General features: G+C 18.9%; 6 protein-coding genes across 6 annotated transcripts; 3 read left to right on the forward strand and 3 right to left on the reverse strand.

The window, feature by feature from the left end:
- Positions 1–2,589: 2,589 nt before the first annotated feature.
- PADL01_0926200 (zinc finger protein, putative) lies at positions 2,590–8,263 on the forward strand (the record flags this gene model as incomplete). Its single annotated transcript, XM_028681949.1, has 5 exons — positions 2,590–2,591; positions 2,716–2,830; positions 2,948–3,077; positions 3,252–3,599; positions 3,930–8,263. Coding segments are annotated over 5 exons (4,929 nt in total).
- Positions 8,264–9,460: 1,197 nt separating this feature from the next.
- PADL01_0926300 (fumarate hydratase, putative) lies at positions 9,461–11,641 on the forward strand (the record flags this gene model as incomplete). Its single annotated transcript, XM_028681950.1, has 1 exon — positions 9,461–11,641. The coding sequence occupies one exon, from the start codon at positions 9,461–9,463 to the stop codon at positions 11,639–11,641; it is 2,181 nt and encodes a 726-aa protein (XP_028538276.1).
- A 402-nt stretch (positions 11,642–12,043) lies between these two features.
- PADL01_0926400 (conserved Plasmodium protein, unknown function) lies at positions 12,044–15,324 on the reverse strand (the record flags this gene model as incomplete). Its single annotated transcript, XM_028681951.1, has 5 exons — positions 12,044–13,870; positions 14,049–14,381; positions 14,506–14,637; positions 14,761–14,856; positions 15,088–15,324. 5 exons carry the CDS (start codon positions 15,322–15,324, stop codon positions 12,044–12,046), a joined length of 2,625 nt encoding a protein of 874 aa, XP_028538277.1.
- Positions 15,325–15,635: 311 nt separating this feature from the next.
- PADL01_0926500 (dynein light chain, putative) lies at positions 15,636–16,803 on the reverse strand (the record flags this gene model as incomplete). Its single annotated transcript, XM_028681952.1, has 5 exons — positions 15,636–15,706; positions 15,891–15,968; positions 16,245–16,368; positions 16,581–16,622; positions 16,780–16,803. The coding sequence occupies 5 exons, from the start codon at positions 16,801–16,803 to the stop codon at positions 15,636–15,638; spliced, it is 339 nt and encodes a 112-aa protein (XP_028538278.1).
- A 2,357-nt stretch (positions 16,804–19,160) lies between these two features.
- On the forward strand, positions 19,161–21,038 carry PADL01_0926600 (conserved Plasmodium protein, unknown function; the record flags this gene model as incomplete). The annotated part of the gene is made up of 2 exons (XM_028681953.1): positions 19,161–19,203; positions 19,303–21,038. The coding sequence occupies 2 exons, from the start codon at positions 19,161–19,163 to the stop codon at positions 21,036–21,038; spliced, it is 1,779 nt and encodes a 592-aa protein (XP_028538279.1).
- Positions 21,039–21,854: 816 nt separating this feature from the next.
- Positions 21,855–22,793, reverse strand: PADL01_0926700 (serine/threonine protein phosphatase 4, putative; the record flags this gene model as incomplete). Its single annotated transcript, XM_028681954.1, has 1 exon — positions 21,855–22,793. One exon carries the CDS (start codon positions 22,791–22,793, stop codon positions 21,855–21,857), a length of 939 nt encoding a protein of 312 aa, XP_028538280.1.
- Between the last annotated feature and the right edge of the window lie 220 nt (positions 22,794–23,013).

Here is a 23,013-nt window from a genome sequence, read left to right on the forward strand (position 1 = left end):
TACACAATTTTATAATAATAATATTATTTATATATTATATAAAAAATATATATATATATATACATATTAAACATATATATATATATATATATATATATATATATATTTATTTATACATTTTGTGACATGTTTATATTAATATATATATCTACAATATATTTATAAGTGGAAAATTTTGTATATATATTATTATATAAAGTGAAAAATAAATAAATGAATAAATAAATAATAATAATAAAAATAAATATATATATATATTTTAGACTTGCACTTTATTAAAATTTTTTTCTTACATAAAAAAATAAAGATTATTTATTTTATAACATAAAAAATGTTTTTTTTTTTTTTTTTTTCTTAACGTGTGACTACATATATATATATATATATATATACCTTTTATAGATCTTTGACAAGTTGTTAATATATTATATATAAATATATATTATATAGTAGTAAAAAAAAAAAAAAAAAAATACGTTATATTAATAAAATATAGATATTTATATATATTATTTTTCTAATAAATAAATGTAGAACCTTAGATAATATAATATGCTTACACATAAATGTAAATATTATATATATATATATATATATATATATATATATGATTATATGAACACGTTATTTTTATCTTTAATTTTTTTTTTTTTTTTTTTTTTTATTAATATATTTATGTATGTACTGCAGTGGTTATTGCTTATATAAATATTATAGTATTACATACATATATATATATATATATATATATATATATATATATATATTTATTTATTTATTTCACGTAGTATTCTTTTTTTTTATTTTTCTTTTATATTATATATGAAGTCTAGTTTTATTATCCACAATTTTATTTTTTATTTCCTATTTATTTATAAGTGCATTTTTTTAAATTTATTAATGTATGTAATAAAAAAAAAAATAAAACAACAACAAGTGAAATAAACAAAAAAAAAAAGAAAGAAAAAAAAAAAAAAAAATGCGTACAAATATATTTATATATAAGTATCTCTTCATATTGTATACATATTCTTATTTATTGTTATATTTTCTTTTATAATCTCAATTTTTTTTATAAATTATTTATTTATTTATTTATTTTTTTTTTTTTTTTTTTTTTTCATATATATTCCCATGAATTTATTATATAAATATACATAATACTTGTAACGTTTCAATATTTTTATTTATTTTATATATATATATATATTATAGAGAAAGAAGAAAGTTATAGTTTTATAATTCTTTTATATTTTAAAAATATTTTATAATTTTTCAATGTATAAAATAAAAAGTTAATAAATATATACACATTAAATATCTTCACATATATATAATGTTTATTTTTTTTTTTTATGTATATATAAGTAATACAATTTTATAATATATAGCATTCTTCATTTTTCAATGTTATAAAAAAAAAAACATGTCTGTTGTTCATAGTAATAATTCATAAGAATAAATATTTTTATTATTAATTCATAACAGAAATAAAAATTAAATGCATAATATATATATATTTATGTATTATTTATATATGTATGTATGTAGTTGTAAAAATAAAACATAACTGTATAATTAAAATATAAACATTGCATATATATATATATATATATATATATTAATTTATATCCTTATATGTTTGTATAAATTTTGTATGTGTGAATATTATATTTTCTTTCCTTCTATATGTATGTATATATCTATATATCTTTTTTTTTTTTTTTTTTTTTTTTAATAAAATATGTTTAATATCCTTAATATATATATAGAGAGTATACTTTATTTTTTAGCATATACATTTCTTATACATCTGATATATACATCTATATTCCTGTTTTATAGACACATATACATAATTTTTTTTTTTTTTTTTTTTTTTTTTATCAATACGTTACATTTCTCACATTTTATATTTTTCATCTCTTATTTCCTTATTTAAATTTTTTTTTTTTTTTTTTTTTTTTTTTTTTTTTGATAAAAATAAAATAATAAATATTGTATCACTATTGAATGATAATTATTTTCTTACGTAGATGATCAAATTTATTATGTAGATCACAATTTAAGTATATGATTATTTATTTTATTTTTTTATGGTTATACATTTTTCAGTTTATAAATGATAATATATTATTACATCTCCTATTTTTAACTATTATTTTTTTTAGTGTCTTTTAAAATATATATATATATATATATATATATATATATATATATATTTATGTGTCCTTTCTTGTATATATATATATATATATTTTTTATACAGCATATTATATGTGTTCCTTGAATTTATACTTTACATAATAAAAAATTTACCTAACCAGTCATAAATAAATATATATATATATATATATTTATAAATTTATATATTTATATTTTTTAATGCCAATCATGATGAAAAAGAGTGTATAGGCATATTATATATTTATATATTATTGTATATACATACATAAATATATATATATAATTGGTTCACTTTTTATATGTACATGTATTAATTTATATATTTCAAAAAAATATATTTACTACAAAAGAATCAAATCTTATACACAATACCACCTGTTCTATATCAAAAAGAAGAAAAAAATGTACGTCTAAAAAGAAAAAAGAAAAAAGAATTTATTTGTATATTTTGTGATGATGTAATTTTTTTAACACATAAATATATATTTATATATTTTTTTTTTTTTTTTTTTTTTTTTTTTTTTGAAGGTTATATAAAACTCAGCTCTGTTCATTTTATGCTAAGGGGATATGTGCTCGAGGAAATAAATGTAGTTGGGCTCATGGGCAATCAGATGTAAGGCCTATGCCAAAATTTTATAAGGTAAAAAGGAAATATATATATATATATATATGTATATGTATATATGTATATATATTTATTTATTTATTTATTTATTTATTTATTTATTTATTATGTTATAAATTTTATTTTGTTTAGACTAGAATGTGCTACACATTTCTATCAGGCAGTTATTGTGAAGCGTCAAAATGCACATTCGCCCATACTGAAGAAGAATTAAGAGGCTCTGGAAAAGCTTTGAGACTGTGTACTAAATTTTTCTTGGATGGTAATAATAAGGAGAGTATATTAAAGTGTTGATAATGAATAATATATATTACATTTTAATTTATATATCTTTAAAAAATGGACAACACACAAACATAATATATATATATTTATTTATTTATATTTTTTTTTTTTTTTTTTTTTTTTTTATTTTACCATTTAATTTCTCACTTAGGTTATTGTAGTAAATCTGATAAGTGTCCTATGGCTCATCATATTAGTCAATTGGACCCTTCTGTAAAATTTACGGCAAGCGAATTAATGAACAGAATGTATAATAATGAAGAAACGTCATGTTATAAAGATAATGAGGATACACAAGAAAATGATGATGATAATAATATATATTTTAAAAATGATACATACAAGAATGAAGAAAATAATGTTGATATGGATTATAATATGGTGAACAATTTTAATGATAATAATTTAAGAGATTCTAAAAATAATTACAAAAATGTTAATATGGATAGCAATCAAGAAATTGAATATGTGACAGAAATTAAGGTTCCTCAAAATATTGGTAAGATCTATGAAGAAATTATAATCACGACATACCCACCATTAACAAATGAAATAAATAAATAAATATATATATATATATATATATATATATATATGTTTGTTCGTGTGATGATCATATTATTTTTATTTTTTCTCCTTACAGACGACGAACTTCTTATTAATCATGACGCAATAACAGAAAGCGGAAAGGAGGTAATGACAAATAATAAGCACATGAATAATAATAATAATAATAATAGTAATAATAGTAATAATAATAGTAATAATAATAGTAATCATAGTAATAATAATAATTTAATGATCAGAAATGAATATATACATAACCAAGGCAAACTCATTATGAATGAAAACGATAAATATGATGAATACATTTTAAATCAAGACATCTGCAAAATAAATAATATAAAATCTTGTGAATATTATAATAAAATAAATGAAAATATCCATTCCAATGATTATATTTTAAATGGTGATATTGTAGATGAAAGAGAAAAGAAATCTAACCAAGAATATGTATACAATAAAAATGGAGAACCTATTGATACATATGACAATTATGAAACTTGTAAAAATTATAAGATTATGAATAAAAATAGATTTATAAATAATGAATATTATAAAAATACTATTGGTACCATAGAACAGAATATACAAAATGTAGAAGGTACAAATTATGTAGGTAGTAATTGCCTATCTACTAATTGTGTAGGTCACTGTTTGGGTAATCATTGTTTTGGAAATCATTGTGTAGGTAATAATTGTTTGGCTAGTAATTGTTTGGCTAGTAACTATTTGGCTAGTAACTGTTTGGCTAGTAACTATTTGGCTAGTACATGTTTGGCAAATAATTGTTTCAATAACAATTGTGTAACAAATAGTTGTATGAGTAGCAATTGTATGAGTAATAATTGTGTGACGAATAATTGTATGAATAATAATTATTTGAATAATAATTATATGAATAATAATTGTATGGGTAATAATTATTTGAATAATAATTGTATGAGTAATAATTATTTGAATAATAATTATTTGAATAATACTTGTATGGGTAGTCATTATATAAGAAACCACTGTGTAGGAAATAATTGTATAGGGAATAATATATATTCTGGTGGTTATAATTCATTACGTAATTATATATCTAATAATAATAATATGAATAATATGAACAGTATGAATAATATGAATAATATGAATAATATGAACAGTATGAATAATATGAATAATATGAACAGTATGAATAATATGAACAGTATGAATAATATGAATAATATGAATAATATGAACAATATGAATAATATGAACAATATGAATAATATGAATAATATGAACCATATGAATCATATGAACAGTGTGAATAATGTGTATAATTATAGCAATGTTAATAATTTAAATAATATTGACAATATGAATAATTCAAGAAAAATGATACAACATAATATATCATCTAATATGGGTTGTACTATGAAGATAATAAATAAAGGAGAAAAAAATGATATACATATATGTGGAGAGAAATATATATATAATAACATAAAACAAAAAAAAGATACGTTAGAAAATTGTCTTCATGATGAGCATGTGGTTACATATGATAACTGTAAACATGTCTTAAGTAATATATATCATGAAAATAATGTTGTTCATTTTAATAAAGGAAATGAGAGTATAGAAATGTTGGAAGAACTAAATAATAACAACAATAATAACAACAACTACAATAATAACAACAACTACAATAATAACAACAACTACAATAATAATAACAATTACAATAATAACAATTACAATAATAACAACTACAATAATAATAATATTATACATTATTCATACAATAATCATAATGATTTTAGTGATAATAACAGACAAGATAATATTAATGATGATAATAAAGATATTAATAAAAATATAGACATGAGTAATAACTGTTTTTATTATCATCATTGTTATAACAATATATCTAATGAAAAAAACATTTACAATATTGACAAGAAAAATATAGAAAAAAAAAATAATACAAATGAAAATATACAAATGAATAACTTAATATATAATATGAGTAAACTCTCCCTTAATAATATAAATAATCATGTGAACAACAAGAATAGAAGATTAACTACATGCTTGCCTATAGTTCAAAAAACAATGAATACTTCTTACAATATTAATAATAAGAATAGTGCAAACCATATACATAACATGTTAAATGTAAACATACAAGAAGATGAACAGTGTGAAATAAATATGGCTACAAATATAGAGCATTATAAAGAAAATATACCTAATAATAATCAATATAATAATAATCATAATTATTATTATTATAATAATTATCAATATAATACCTCAGAGGGTGATTTAAAAAAATATTTTATTTTAAATAATAAATATTTAATAGAAAATGCAAATAAATATAACAATCAATATATTATATCAAGAAATTGTAGTGCAACTATAAATGATAATTTTATGAAACAACATGAGATGAAGAATGATTATGTGGATAACTATGAAATGAATAATAATTACATAAATAATTATCATATGGGTGTTCATTCTAATAATTCGCTTAACGCATTCAACAACTTGAATGACGTTGAAAGGAATGACAACATGGAGGTATCAAAATCGGTTGCAGAAAATATCCAAAGGAGACAAATGAATGATATTAATGATATTAATGATATTAATGATATTAATAATATGAATGATATGAATGATATAAATAATATTAATAGTATTAATAATATAAATAATATTAATAGTATTAATAATATTAATAATAATAATTTACTATTACAAAATATAAAAGGAACTGAACATGTTCATAATGTTGATAATATGTATAATAATATATCTAATCATAACAATAATTACATGTGTGATTGTGCTGATGTTTCTAATATGAAAGAGACAGAAATTATGAACACACAAGAGAACATAATAATTAAATATAAGAAAATTCATGCAAATAATTTGTTGCATGACAATAAAATGATAAATGGAAAGGAGGCTACAAGAAAAAATATGAGTAACATAATAAATAATAATGTTATATTAAATAACTGTTCGAAGAAGGTGTGTAATAATGATTTCGATGATGAGAAGGACAAACATTTACAACATGAGTGGAATAATGAAGAGACAATATTAAATAATTATAATGATACTATGGATATTAGTAGATGTAAAAATAAACCTAATGAGCATTATGCAGATAAATGTTGTGATAACGATGATGTAATTTATTCTGACTTTTCACATAAAAAAAATATGTATACTATAAAGGATAATCATATAAATTATATGAACAGAAAAAATGAGAGCCTACATGACAATATGAGAATAAAAAATATGAAGAAAAATATGGATGAAGACTTTATTTGTCCTAACGGTTATAGTAGTAGTAGTAATAATAATAATAATAATAATAATAATGATGATAATTATAATAATAATAATGATGATGATTATAATAATGATGATTATAATAATGATAGTTTTTTAAGTGATGATTTACATTGTAATATAAAAAAAAAGCTAGAAAGAAACAATATCGAGATTAATAAAAACTATGTTCACTTACACAACATGAAATATGGAAATAGAGAAAATCAAATAGACAATATTGATAATTATAATGATAAGGATAATATATTAGAAATATATAATATAAATAATAAAATGACTGAAGGTAATAAATATATGAATAATAATGAGAGTATAGGATATAAGAGTACAAAAAATTCTCATGAGAGTTATTCATATAATATATCTGTTAATAAAGTGGATAATAAGAATATGGATACACAAGAGGGTAAATGTAATATAAACAAACCAGATGTATATAGGAATGAAGAAAATATATATTTATGTGTAGATAATAAAGTAAATGAAGAAAGGGTTGATAAAAATTGTAGTGACCAAATAAGTGATACGATAAATAACAAGATGAAGAACAAAATAAAGAATAGATTATTATATGATGAGAAGTTTGAAAATAATAGTGATCCTACATATTTTTTTGACGATTATAATAAATCTGTTGCTTCTTCTTTAGATAAATATAATTATTTGAATTATATAGAAAATACAAAAAATAATTGTATGACAAATAATAATTTGGATATATATGAATTTTCTTATAAAAGTGAAGGCAGTTTATCAAATGATATATATGACAATGAAGAGCATATAATTCATACAAGAAGAAAGGATTCTTTTAATAGTAATAGGGAAGGTGAGAAAATGAACTGTCAATATGATGACAATAATGATTATGATAATAATGATTATGACAATAATGATGATGACAATAATGATTATGACAATAATGATGATGACAATAATGATGATGACAATAATGATGATGACAATAATGATTATGACAATAATGATTATGACAATAATGATGATGACAATAATGATGATGATAATAATGATGATAATAATGATGATGACAATAATGATGATGACAATAATGATGATGACAATAATGATGATGACAATAATGATGATGACAATAATGATGATGATAATAATGATGACAATAATGATGATGATGATAATAATAGCAAACATAGTGTTAAGAGTTATAATCCTTTAACTTATAGTTTTAGTGGTTTATGTGAATGCTTGAGTAAACAAGATAATATTTAAAATGAATAAAATTTATTTATAAAACAAAATACACAAAAGTATATTTTGACACTCTCTATATAAACTCCTAACATAAAAATATATATATATATATATATATATATATATATATATATATATATATATATATGTGTGTATTTATTTATTTATAGTCCTATTTTATCATTTCATAAAAATATTATATATATATATATATATATATTTTTTTTTTTTTTTATTTTATTTTTTTATACCATTTAAATAAAAATTTTTGTTCTTTTCTGTGTTTAAAATATAAAATTTATTACGTCAATTTATTATAAGTTCAATATTAAATATACACATATAATACATACATATATGTATATATATATGTATGTATTTATTTATAATATTATTTATTTTTTTCATGTATTATTATAATTACTATTTTTAAGTATATTCTCATTTTATATTTTAATTTTTATTATTATCCATTTTGTGTTATACTTGTTGAAATAATATTATCAGTTATATATATATATATATATATATATATATACATAATATATAATATTTATTTATATGATTAATTTTTTATTTTTAAAAGTTCAAGCGCATATTATAATTAATGTTGCCAACACAAAAATAAAATAATAATAAATAAAATAAAAGTATTCATATGATATATAAAATATTATTTATATATATATTATTATAATATATATGTGCTTACTTATTGGTATATTAATTTTATGCCAACCCACTCAATTCATATATATGTATTTTTATTTAAACATTTTAAAAAACTCTCGAAGATTTTCATAAAATAAAAATACACAGCATCGTAAAAAAAAAAAAAAATAAATAAATAAAATAATATAATATAATATAATAAAAAAGAACTTTTATTATATACTACTAATAGTGCATTATGAATGAAAAATAATATATCAAAAAAAAAACAAAAAAAAAAACATGTTCTACTTTTAAGTCAAAAGAAGACATTTAAAAAAAAAATATATATATATGTATGTATATATATGTTTTAATAAAATATTTTCATTTTTTTTTTTTTTTTTTTTTTTCCATTAAAAAATACGATAAGATATAAAATGTACAATCGTTAAATTTGAAATTTATTCATATAATTATAATATATATATATATATTTAATTTTTCATTTATATATATATATATTTATATATATATATTTTTCCTGTTAATTCATAAAAAATAATGATAAAGTTTAAAGGAGGTTCCATTTTGTTATCACACAATGGATACTTTAACTTATATTTAAAAAAAATAAGATGTATTTACAACAACATATACAGAAGGGATGTGAATACATTAAATAATTTTATAGACATTTTAAGTTTTAGAAATGAAGAAGAAGATGATGATATTGAATATAAAAAAGTTGAAGATCTTAGTAAATATATAGAAGTTATAAAAATGAATAAAAGTTCTATGAATGAAACAAAATATTATGGATATAATTTTAAAGATGAAAATAATTTTTTAGATGAACATGGTAATATAAAAGAATATATAAATAATGAAAATAAAAAATTATTAGATAAAAATTATGAAAAAGAATATATACATATCCCACCATTTGTATTAACAAAATTATGTGAATATGCTTTTAAAGAAATATTATTTTTTTTGAATAAAAAACATTTAAAACAATTACAAAATATTTTACAAGATAAAGAATCAAGTAAAAATGATAAATATGTAGCTATGACATTAATAAAAAATGCAATCATAAGTTCTGAACAAAAATTACCAGGATGTCAAGATACTGGAACTGCTATCATTTTAGGAAAAAAAGATGAAGATATATTAACCACATATGAACATAAATATCTTACCATAGGTGTATATAATGCTTATAAATATAATAATTTTCGTTATAGTCAATTGTCACCATTAAATATGTTTAATGAAATAAACACAAATAATAATTTACCTTGTCAAATTGAAATATATACAAATATTAAAAAAGATAAATCACATCAAAATTATCAAAATTATGAAAACCATCAAAATTATCAAAATCAACAAAATTATCAAAATCAACAAAATCATCAAAATTATCAAAATCAACAAAATCATCAAAATTATCAAAATCATCAAAATTATCAAAATCAACAAAATCATCAAAATTATCAAAATCATCAAAATTATCAAAATCAACAAAATCATTATCTTAACCATGTAGAAGATATTCAAAATAATAAAAATGTAAAACATATTAATCACATATCAACAAAGAAATCAAATAATGAACATCTTTATCATGGTCCTAAATATGAACTTATTTTTATAGCTAAAGGAGGTGGAAGTGCAAACAAGACCTTTTTATTTCAACAAACCAAAAGTATATTAAATGAAGAAAATCTATATAATTTCCTATTAGATAAAATTAAAGAAATAGGTACTTCTGCATGCCCACCATATCATCTAGCAATTGTTATCGGTGGTTTGTCAGCTGAAATGAATTTAAAAATGGTAAAGTTAGCCTCATGTAGATATTTAGATAATTTGAAAACAGAAGGAGGAATTTATGGAAATGCTTTTAGAGATATACAAAGTGAAAAAATTATTTTAAAAAAAACTCAAAGTTTAGGTATTGGTGCACAATTTGGTGGAAAATATTTTGTACATGATGTTAGAGTTATTAGATTACCTAGACATTCTGCTTCTTGCCCTATAGGTATAGGTGTTTCATGCTCAGCTGATAGACAAATAAAATGTTTTATTAATAAAAATGGTGTTTTTATGCAAAAGTTAGAACATGAACCAATCAAATATTTACCTGAAATTACTTTTAAAGATTTAAACCAAGAAAACCCTGTTAAAATTAATTTAAATCAAAATATGGAACAAACATTAAAAACATTATCTCAATATCCAACCTCTACATTAGTACTCTTAACAGGTAAATTAGTTGTTGCTAGAGATACTGCACATAAAAAAATTGTAGATCAATTTATTAATGATAATGTTCCTATTCCTGAATATTTTAAAAAATATCCTATTTATTATGCTGGACCAGCTAAAACACCTGATAATTACCCAAGTGGATCCTTTGGACCAACCACAGCTGGACGAATGGATGCCTATGCAGAAATTTTAATGAAAAACAACGCATCACTTATATCACTAGCAAAAGGTAATAGATCCTCTGTTGTTAGAAATGCTTGTAAAAAATATAATGGATTTTATTTGGGCAGTATAGGAGGACCAGGGGCCATTTTAGCTAAAAATAATATCAAAAATGTGCAGGTCATTGATTTTAAGGACTTGGGCATGGAAGCTGTTCATTTAATTGACGTCGTTGACTTTCCTGCATTTATTGTGATAGATAACAAAGGAAATGATTTTTATAATCAATGGTTACCATCATAAAAAAAAAAAAAAAAAAAATTTAGCAAGTGCACATGATGTTATCAATTTAAAATAATTAGTATAACCAATTATTTGGAAGCACATAAATGGAAAATAAATAAATAAATAAATAAATATATATATATATATATATATATATATATGTATATTTTTCCATGCTTGGTTGGATCCATCCATGTGCAACATTACAACATGAATTTTTTTTTATTTTCATTTAAATTAAAATTTTAACATATTATAATTAAACATATAAATATAAACAAATATATAAATATATACATATATATATATATGTATATTTATATTTATATATATGTAAATATTTATATATTTCCTTATATTTTATTTTTTTGTTCATAACTTTTTAGCATTTTTTTTTTTTCTGAACAATTCAGGCGATAACTACTTTTTATCAGATAGTTTAACTTTTGTTAATTTTTTTCCAAATGTTTCTTTATTTTTTTCTAAATTGATCTTAGTAGGTGTTGTATTTTTTTTTACCTTTATCACCTTAGAGTTTATATTTTTTTCTGAATCTTTTATTATATTTTTACTTTTCACATTATTTGTATCATTTTTAATCACACTTTTTAATTCACTAATTTTCCCTTTTGCTTCGGTGCTTTGAGTTATACGTTTCTTCATGGTAACACTATTTTTAGGTTTCATAGTAGTAATATTGGATATTTTATTATTATTATTATTATTATTATTATCTATTTTATATTTACTTTTTTTTAATAAAATACCTGTATACATGTCTCTGTTATTTTTATTTTCAATATCATGTTTTACTTTCTTTAAGTTATCTACAACTGCTTTGTAAAAATCATAACACAATATCCTTTTATTTATGACATGATTAATATTTTGGTTATTATAAATTTGAGGATATATATTTTGATTTTTATTTTGATTTTTATTTTGATTTTTATTTTGATTATCATCTCCATTTTGATATATTTTTTTATTTTTGCTTTGATTAAAAAGATAACAGTTATTTTCATTACATTCATATTTTAAACAGGTCAAAAAATCATAGGAATTATTATTATATAATATATTTGTCTGTTCATCTTCTTTATTTGTTATAATAATATTCCTTTCCTTTTCTATATTTTCTTTACTCATCATTTTAATATTATTCATTTCTTGTATTTCAGTATCTTGTATTTTTTCTATTTTTTCTGCATCTTCATTAATATAGTCCTTTTGCCAAAAGGTACAAATAAATTTTCGATTTTCACTTTTGATAGTTACATGAATAAACTTTAAAATGTTTAAAAACATTAAACGTAAAGGAATTAATAATTCATCATAGTCATTTGAATAACTATAATTTAGGATGGTTGTAGAAATACACTTACGAAAATCTTCATATTCGTCATTTTCTTCATATTGTTCATTTTTTTTATATTTTTCATTTTTTTCATTTTTTTCATATTCTTCATTTTTTTCATATTTTTCATCTATTTCTTGGTCTTTTTCCTCTATAGATATTTTATCAGTATTTTTTTTTTTTTTATCATTTATTTCTTCAATATTATCCTTTCTATCCATATAATCAAGTTGATAATTTCCCTTCTTAATTTCTTCCTTGAACACATTTTTTAAATTTTTTAAAAAAATTAAAACTAATTGTATAACTATAGAAATATCTTGTAATATAAGAAGATCAAAGGATCCTCTTTGTATTTCATAAATAATGTTCATTACATTTTTCGTTTCTTCTTGGAGTAAATAATTGCATATCAAAAATATATTTGGATATATTTTTTCATTGTTCAGGTAAAAACACAAATTATTTAAATAATCCATTTCACTATATTCATTATATAAATTATAATTATAAATATCACTTTTCATATACACACTATTATCTTCTTTATCATCATTTAATAACATCAATTTATTTTTCTTTTTGGCATCTTGATTTTTTTCTCCTTTTCTTATACTATAGCTATAAATTCCTCTTACAAAATTAAACAAACTTTTATTTATATAGAAAAAATAATATGTTAAAAAGGACGTGTTCATATTAAAATTTAAATTTGAAGGATAACAATAAAAACATTTCTCTTCATTAAACAGTACTGTCTGTTCTGCACCTCTTTGTAATATGTCATTCATGTATTCATTGAATCTTTTATAAATTTCATTTGTCTCGTTATTTTTTTTGTATGCATGTCCTTTGTTATATGAAATAAATCGTTCACACTCTCCAATAATCTACATATAAAATGGAATCAAAAAAGATGAAATATAAAAAAAAAATGATATATAATATAATGTCGTTTGAGTAACATTGAATAAGACAAATATAAATCATACATATAAAATATACATATAATATATATATATATATATATATATATAAATATACTTGTATATATTTATATGTACATACCTTTTTAAACCACTTATTTATAGCTAGAAGAATAAACAAGTACATGTGTTCATGAAAGTTAGACTCTGTTAATTCAAACTCTTCAATTATGGTACATAAAAATTGAGGCATATTATTGATTATATATTTGGCTTTGTTTAAATATTTATTTATAATTAATATTTCTTTGAGTTTTTGAGATTCATTATAAAAAGTATTTTCATTTAATATCCTTAGCATGTTTTTATAATCATCTTGAAATATATCACTTCCGGTTTTATTGTTATTCTTCTTACTAACGTTTGCTGAGAATTTCAATTTTAAAAGGAAATTTTTTCTCTGCTCGTTTGCGTTCTAAATAGACAAGGAAATAAAAAAAAATATAAAAAAATATAAAAAAATAAAAAAAAAATAATACAACCATTAATATATATATATATATATTTATGTATATATGTATACTTATTTTTGTTCCTACTAAGTAGTTATCATTCTTTGTTATTGTCGAGTAGTTCTTAAAGAACGCATTTTTATAATATCGAAGCTTATATAGAGATATTATGTTGTAAGGTAAATCTATTTTTAAGTGAGGGTCTATTTCTGGTACCTTCTGTGTTTTCATATGATAAATTAAATTTATTATATATAATATATAAAGATATATATATTATATATATATATATATTTTTTTTTTTTTTTTTTTTTTTTTTTTTTTTTTTTTTTTTTTTCTTACTTGTTCTTCTTGGTTATCATCTTTAATTTTTACATTTGTCTTGGTCAACTTTACAGCCTTTTTTAATTTTTCTTTTATTTCATTTATGTTTTTGTCCTTATAAAAATTAACATATTTTATAAATAGGTGTGAAAAAAAAAAGAAACTATAATAATTGTAAATTATTTTTAATTTTATATTTACATATTTACAATGAATTGAAAATTTTTATAAGAAAATGATTATGAAGGATTTAAGAGAATTAACACATAAATATAGGAGTGTATTCACTTAATATATATATTATACATATGTGTGTGTTTTTATAATATTTATTATTATTATTACTTGCTCTTTTTGTTTTTCCAGTTTTGTTTTGAATTCATTTATGTTATTATGAACCGCATTGTGTACATTATGTTTATATAGACATAAAATTTTATTTATTAATTTGTTATAATCATCTATTGTGTTTAGAGATATACTTAGAATGTAATTTATGTATTTATGTATTATTTTATATTTATGTAAAAAACATATTAAGCTATAATCAATAATTTTTAATTGTTCATATATGTCATCCATTATGATACGTATTAAAATATTTATATATATATATATATATATATATATTTAGTGTTTATTGTATTTTTAGTGTTTGGAATATTTTATGTTTCTACATTATTATATAATTAAATAAAGATGTATACATATATATATATATATATATTAAATATAGCGTAGTATTTTAAAAATTTGAGGAAAATAAAAAAATGAGTACGTGATGAAATATTATATAGACAGCATTAAAAATAAAATTAAATAAAAATAACAAATATATATATATGTATATATTTTTATAGTATTTATTTTTTTTTTAATCCAAATAAAGGAATTTAAGTTTTTATAGCATATATGCAAAGAATGCAATCTAATGTTTCGTTTCCCATTTGAACACTACAAAGCCCTTTAATATAGAAAATCGAAGACAAGGAGAAAAAAAAAAAAAAAAAATATATATATATATATATATATAACATGTATGTGTAACCTTTTTTAAACTAAAGAGGAAAGAACTTTCCTTGCATTATTTGTATGTAATTATTTCAGTATAACATACATATATACATATATATATATATATAACAAACCGTCGCAATTTTCATCCCATAAGCATACATTTGATGTCGTTAAAGGAGATCCATTTTTTTCCATCAAAATACATGTAGCTAGATTGTTCATAAAAAAAAAAAAAAAAAAAAAAAAAAAAAAAAAAAAATAGCTAGTTGTTAATAGCTAGCAACATATGAAATAAAAACGTTGATTTGTGATGAACAAAATGAAAAATATATATGTATATATAAATACATACTTTGATTTACATTTAATTACTTTATATTATTATTTTTTTGTATTATCAAATAAATGGGAATATTATATATATATATATATTTTATGGCATATTATATTTTAATTTTTTATTATTTCTATAATTCATATTTTACCAACATATTTGAACGGCTTATTTAATTTAGACAATTCCTTTAATGTGGTATCCAAAATTTGTGATACCCAAAAATTGGTTTTCTCTTCATTATAATGCATTTTTTCAAGAAATTGAGAAATTGTCTTTAACCATATATAAAAAGGAAAAAATAAAATAATAAATAAATAAGAAAATATAAAAAAGTGAAATGATAAATTAAAATGATAAATTGAAATGATATAATTAGGATATGTAGAACTCAAAAAAAAGGGGAAATATTCATGAAATATTATAAAATAAAAATTTTTTTTTTTTGCATAATTTAATAGGGAAAAAAAAAAAAAAAAAAATCTACTTGTTTTCCTATTTCTTCCATAAGTTCAATGTCAAATTCGTCCTACATCCATAAATAAATATACGTATTTAAATTATTACACATATGTATATATATATATATATTTATTTATTTATTTTTTATTTTTTTTGGAAAAAAGATTAAGTTATATGTACATGATACTTTCTATAACTTGACGGTATTATCAATAATTCAATACCTCAAACTTATCTGTATCATTCATTATATTAAGATTTTTTTTTTTTAAACTTTATTGGTAAATATTAAAAAGAAAAGGGATTTTAATAAACACATATAAAGTTTATTCGTTAGTATATAACTCCTGGTATATTTAATTACTACATATATATATATTTATTTATATATATTTATTCATTTAGGTGTATTTGTTATGATATATTTTTTAATTTAAAGGAATTATATATTTCTTTTTTTTTATATATATATACACATTTACATTTTTCTTGTACAATTGTATAAATCCATATATGAAACATTTTGTTATATAATAATGAATGAAAACCGAATAAATAAAATCATAAAATAAAATGATAATATATATATATAATATTAATAAGTGAGCAATAGGTGGATTGTTTCTTTTATATATTTTTTCAACTTTCCATTTTAGAAAATACATATTGTTAAAAAAAAAAAAAAAAAAATTAGATTATGCACACACACTTAAAAATGATAAATATATATATCCATGTAATAAAAAATAAAAAAAAAAGTAATACACATATAATATACTTATAAATATATTTATATGTGTGCGTATGTTAAAAATAAAAATGAATAAATAAATAAATGAAAATGATTACATTACTTATATATGTCCTTTTAAAATATATTTTTGTCTAAACATATAAAATTATATTATTTTAAATTGTTATGTGGAAAAAACACAAATTATTTATTAACTTTTAGTTCTCTATAAATGAAATGGTTAAATGGATAAACAATTAAAAATATATAAATGAACAAATAAATAATCTACTAAATGTAAACATAATAAATAAATAAATAAATAAATAAATATATATATATATATATATATATATATATATATATATATATATATATATTTATATATATATTTATATATAATGTTCTAATTTTTTGGGTGATTTATTTTGTCCTTTAAAATAATTTTATTACATACATATCAAAAAAAAAAAAAAAAATAAGAAGTATTAGTATTAAATTATGTTATCCAATTTATAGTAATTACATTCAAAGTGGAGAGAGGAAAAAAAAAAAAAAATAAAAACAAAGCAGAGAAACATAATAGAATAGGATAACTAATGAATTAATATAGTTTTCATATAAATATAATCTTTAAAAAAATATATATATATATATTATATATAATATTTAAGATATTCCTCCTTAAAACAAAATGTTATTTATTTTTATTATCGTTTACATGGAATGTTTAATGATAAAAGTATTAACACATAAATATATAATATATATATATAAATAATATTATATTTCTTATATATAATAAAATATTTTCATAAAAAATAAATACATGTGTTAACATTTTATTTATGTACATTATGTTAATCCATTTTGTATAATTACATATATATATTATATATATATATATATATTTATATTTTTTTTTTTTTTTTTTTTTTTTTCCTATTTGTGAACTATTACACATATATATATATATATATAATATAAATATGTACTATCGAATTATATAACAAAAAAAAAAAAAAAATTGTGATGATGATATTATATAATGTATTATTAATTATAAAGATTATAATATATATAAAAATATTTCCTTAAAAAAACAAAATGATCATCATGATGGATATTTATTTTTATTTCTCATAAAGATTTTTATAATTTGTAACTATTTTTCAGTTTATGTATTTTTTTTTTAACTTTTATCAATAAGGAAATATATATATATATATATATATATATATATGTATTTATTTATATTTATAATAAAATAACAAGAGAATACCCCTTTTCTTTATAAACAATGATAAAACAAATTTTTTTATATATAATGTTTGAACATTTTTTTTTAGCTTCTTTATAAAGTCTCATATTATTTAAACATAATATATAATTGATTACCACTTCTTTATATAATTGAATTCTTTTTTTTTTTTTTTTTTTTTTTTACTTTTATATGTATGAGTAAAATATAAGAGTATAAATAATATTATAATATATATATATATATTGATATGTATATATTAATTTATTAACCATATTGTATATAAGAAATAGATATACACATCCAGTATTATATATAAAAAATTGAGATTCTAAGAATAAACATAAATTATATATATTAATTATATGTTATATATATATATATTATAATAATTTTCTTGTCAATTTTGTTTTCTCCTTATGATAAATAATTATATCCATTTTAATACACATAAATAAATATATATATATATATATATATTATTTTTATCTATATTAAAAATAAATAACGATTGTATTGTTATTATATGTGTATGTATTAATATATTTATATATACTTATATATATATATATATTTATATATTTTGTTAATTAATATTTTTTAAAAGCAAAATGTCTACAATTAGATGGGTTGATCTGTTATCAAGCGAATCAAGTAATATAAACAAATAAATAAATAAATATAAATATATATATATATATATATACATACATATATATTATATTTTATATATGTGTGTGTTATTTTTTTTAGATTTTTCGCACTCGAAGGCTAACAATGATGAGATCAATGAAAAATTAAAAAAAAAAAAAGTTATTTATAAATCTGAGACAGATTTAAATAATAGCTTTTTAAATTCATATAATGGAGATTTAGATAATAGTAACGTTGGAATCAATTTAAAAATAAAAAATATGTGTATTAAAGAAAAGAAAGATATAAAGGTAGATCAAAAAATAAGCCAAAATATTTGTAGTAATAAAAAAGATACAGTTATACAAAAAAAAAATATGAACACTAATTATGATGAAAAAATGAATGTTGTTCATAACATACAATCTAATGATCAGACAGATAAAAAAGAAAAAGAAGAAAGTATGTTAAATAAAATAAATAATTTTGATAACACCACAAGTACTCAAAGTAGATTATATAATAATAATATTGACTCTAATGAAACAGAAAAGAATATACGTCATCTTGATAAAAAAGAAAATAATAATAATAATAATAATAATATGCTTGAGAAAAAAAAAAACAACCACAGTGAAGGACATATAACAAATCAGGATGATATAAAATTAAAAGTTAATTTGTCTTATCCTGAAAAAAAAAATAATGATAATCAAGAAAATGCAAAAGATATAAATAAAGAACTTGTTACAAATATTGCCAATAGTAAGGAAGAACAGCATAATGGTCTATCAGTCATATCTTCAAATGAAGAATGGATTCAAAATGCTAATAACAGTAATAATGTTATAAGAACTGATAAAGATACTTCTAAGAATACAGAAGATGTATCAAATAGAAATAAAGAAAAAATATCAGAACAAAGCATTTTAAAAAAACATATCACTGATAGAAATAAAGAACAAAATTGTAGATCCAGAGATTCCTCCAAAAAAAGAAATAGCGCTTCTGGATCATCGAAAAAGGTTATAGGATCTGTAGATAATAAGAAAAATATAGAATCATTAATGACAAATGTCTCAGAAAATAACAAGAATGATTCTTTAAAAATGAATCAGGAAAAAAATAACAAATATGTAGAACATAGTAGAAAAGGAAAAAATAAAAGGAAAGAACGAAATAATAATATGGAAAATAGTATTCTAAATAATAATAGTATTTCTGTGTTGGATTATACTGTTTCTCATGATGTTACATTAGATGATAATAATATTCCTTTGAATCCAACAAAAAAAATGAAAAATAAAATGAAAGATGTGAAAAATTTACAAGTTAATAAAAATGATGATATCTTTAATATGAATAAATCAAAACTTTTTAATTCATTGAAACAGGTGGATAATAAGAACATAGGAACTAATAAAGTAATGGAAGAAGAAAATAATACAAGTGTTAAAGAAAATGAAAATATAAAATTTCCAAGAATACAAAATATGAACAGTATGATAGATAAAGAAGATAATCCATTTTATAATGTTATGAATAATAATATAGATTTAGAAAAGTTTAAAAATTTTAATAATAATTTTATAAATTATATAGGAGATATAAGAAATAATTTTAGTGATTCTTTATGTACAGTTAATAGAAATAGAGTTAATAGTAGACTTAAAGAAATAGCTGTTGGAAAATCTACAAAAGAATATAAAAATTATGTTAAACTAGTTAAATATGAAGATAGATTAGAAGATGATCCCGCTACACCCAATGCATATGAAGATATAACGAATGCCAAATTTCAAGCGAAATATAATTTATGGAGAAAAAAATTACATAAATTTGATTCCTTAAATTGAATGGTCACACATATATAAATATATTATATAATATAATATAATATTTTTATGTGTGTTCACATCAGTGCATCCATATATTATTTCTAGTAACTTGTGGATCGTATTTTCTTAACTCCACTTTTTCATTTATTTATATTTTTTTTTACAATAAAAAGAAAATATATATATATGTATATATCATTTGTGAGGTAAAATATATCTATCAAGTGATATCCTTTTTTATATAATGCTTATTATTTTTTGTAACATTTTTGAACACTAATTATAAAAAAACAAAATAAAATAAAAAATGAAATTAAAAGTAAAGGAAATTTTGATGATATACAATAGTTATATGTAAATTTTTTTTTTTTTTTTTCCTCCTCCGAAATGACAAAATTTTTATTTCACAGGAAAAAAAAAAAAATAAAAAAAAATAATACAACTATTATATATATATAATATATATATATATATATATATATTTATTTATTTATCGCTCCATGATTGATATGGTTAATATTTTACTTTTTTTTATTTTTGGGGCATTTAAAAAGTAATGAATTTATAACACAAAAAAAGAGTTAATAATAAAATACAAAAAAAAGTAGCTAATAATAAATAAATTAGTGAAGAAAAAAAAAAAAAAAAAAAAAAAAAAAAAAAAAAAAAAAATATGAAAGGAGTTTTTTTTTTTTAAAGTATATATTAAATCAAACATAATAAAAGTATATATTATATATATATATATATATGTATATATATTATGTGGATGTCTTTTTTTTTTAAAAGGGAAAAAAAAAAAAAAAAAAAAAAAGGTTGGTATATTATTTGTTCTCAAGAAAAATAGACTGGAGGAAATTTCCTCAAATCATTTGTAGTATTATTGTTTAGATCATGTTGATCGATTGCTGAAGGACCAAATTTCTTAAAATTAAAAAAACAATTTTCATCAATTTCCATGATACTTGCTATATTACCACAACGATAACAATAATTTGGAGCTGACCATATGGTTACTAATTTTTTATTGAAAGACCATTTATAACCCTCCATAACTAATTGGTGTGCTCTAGCAATCATATGAATATTATTAATATGACAAAATTTTTCAACAACATCATGTCCATATAGATGTCCAGCACCTCTAGGACTTTTATTCCATCCTTCTTGATCATTAGGATCAGACCACATGATATCACATAAAGCTCCATTCCTTGGTATTTCTTGAAATCTATGAATTTTTTTTAATTCATCTATTTTTTCAATAGATGGTGATAATCCTCCATGAATACAAAAATATTTATTTTCTATAATAGCTCCTATGCATAAATAATCAAAAACATCTGTACAATATTTCCATACATTTATTGATCCATATTTTTTTAAACATTCATCATAAAATCCATATATCTCAGATATTTGCCTACTCTCATGATTTCCTCTTATTAATGTTAAATGTAATGGATACTTTATTTTTAAAGCTAATAATAATAAAAAGGTTTCTATACTATATTTACCTCTATCTACATAATCACCTAAAAATATATAATTAACATATGGTAATTCATTTCCTATATTAAATAATTCTTTTAAATCATGGAACTGACCATGTATATCACCACATATTATGACAGGATTATCAACATTACGTACGTTATCTTCTTTTGATAATAATAATTTTGCTTCACTACATAAAATTCGAACTTCTCTTTCTTCTATCAACTTACACTTTTTTAATATATCAATAATTTTATCTAAATCCTTAGGGTTCATTATTCCCTATTCTTTTTTTTTTAAGAAAAAAAAAAAATATATATATATATATATATCTAATCGTTATATAAAAATAAAGAGTACATAAGTTTTAGATATAGGCGAATGAAAAAAATGTAAGGTACAAAAATAAAAATAAATAAATAAATAAATATATATATATATATATATATATATAAAGATAATCCCTTTAGTATAAAACTTGTGCTACATAACTATT

The sequence above is a fragment of the Plasmodium sp. gorilla clade G2 genome, assembly GCF_900097015.1.
Source record: "Plasmodium sp. gorilla clade G2 genome assembly, chromosome: 9".
In the NCBI taxonomy this organism is placed as follows: domain Eukaryota; phylum Apicomplexa; class Aconoidasida; order Haemosporida; family Plasmodiidae; genus Plasmodium; species Plasmodium adleri (nom. inval.).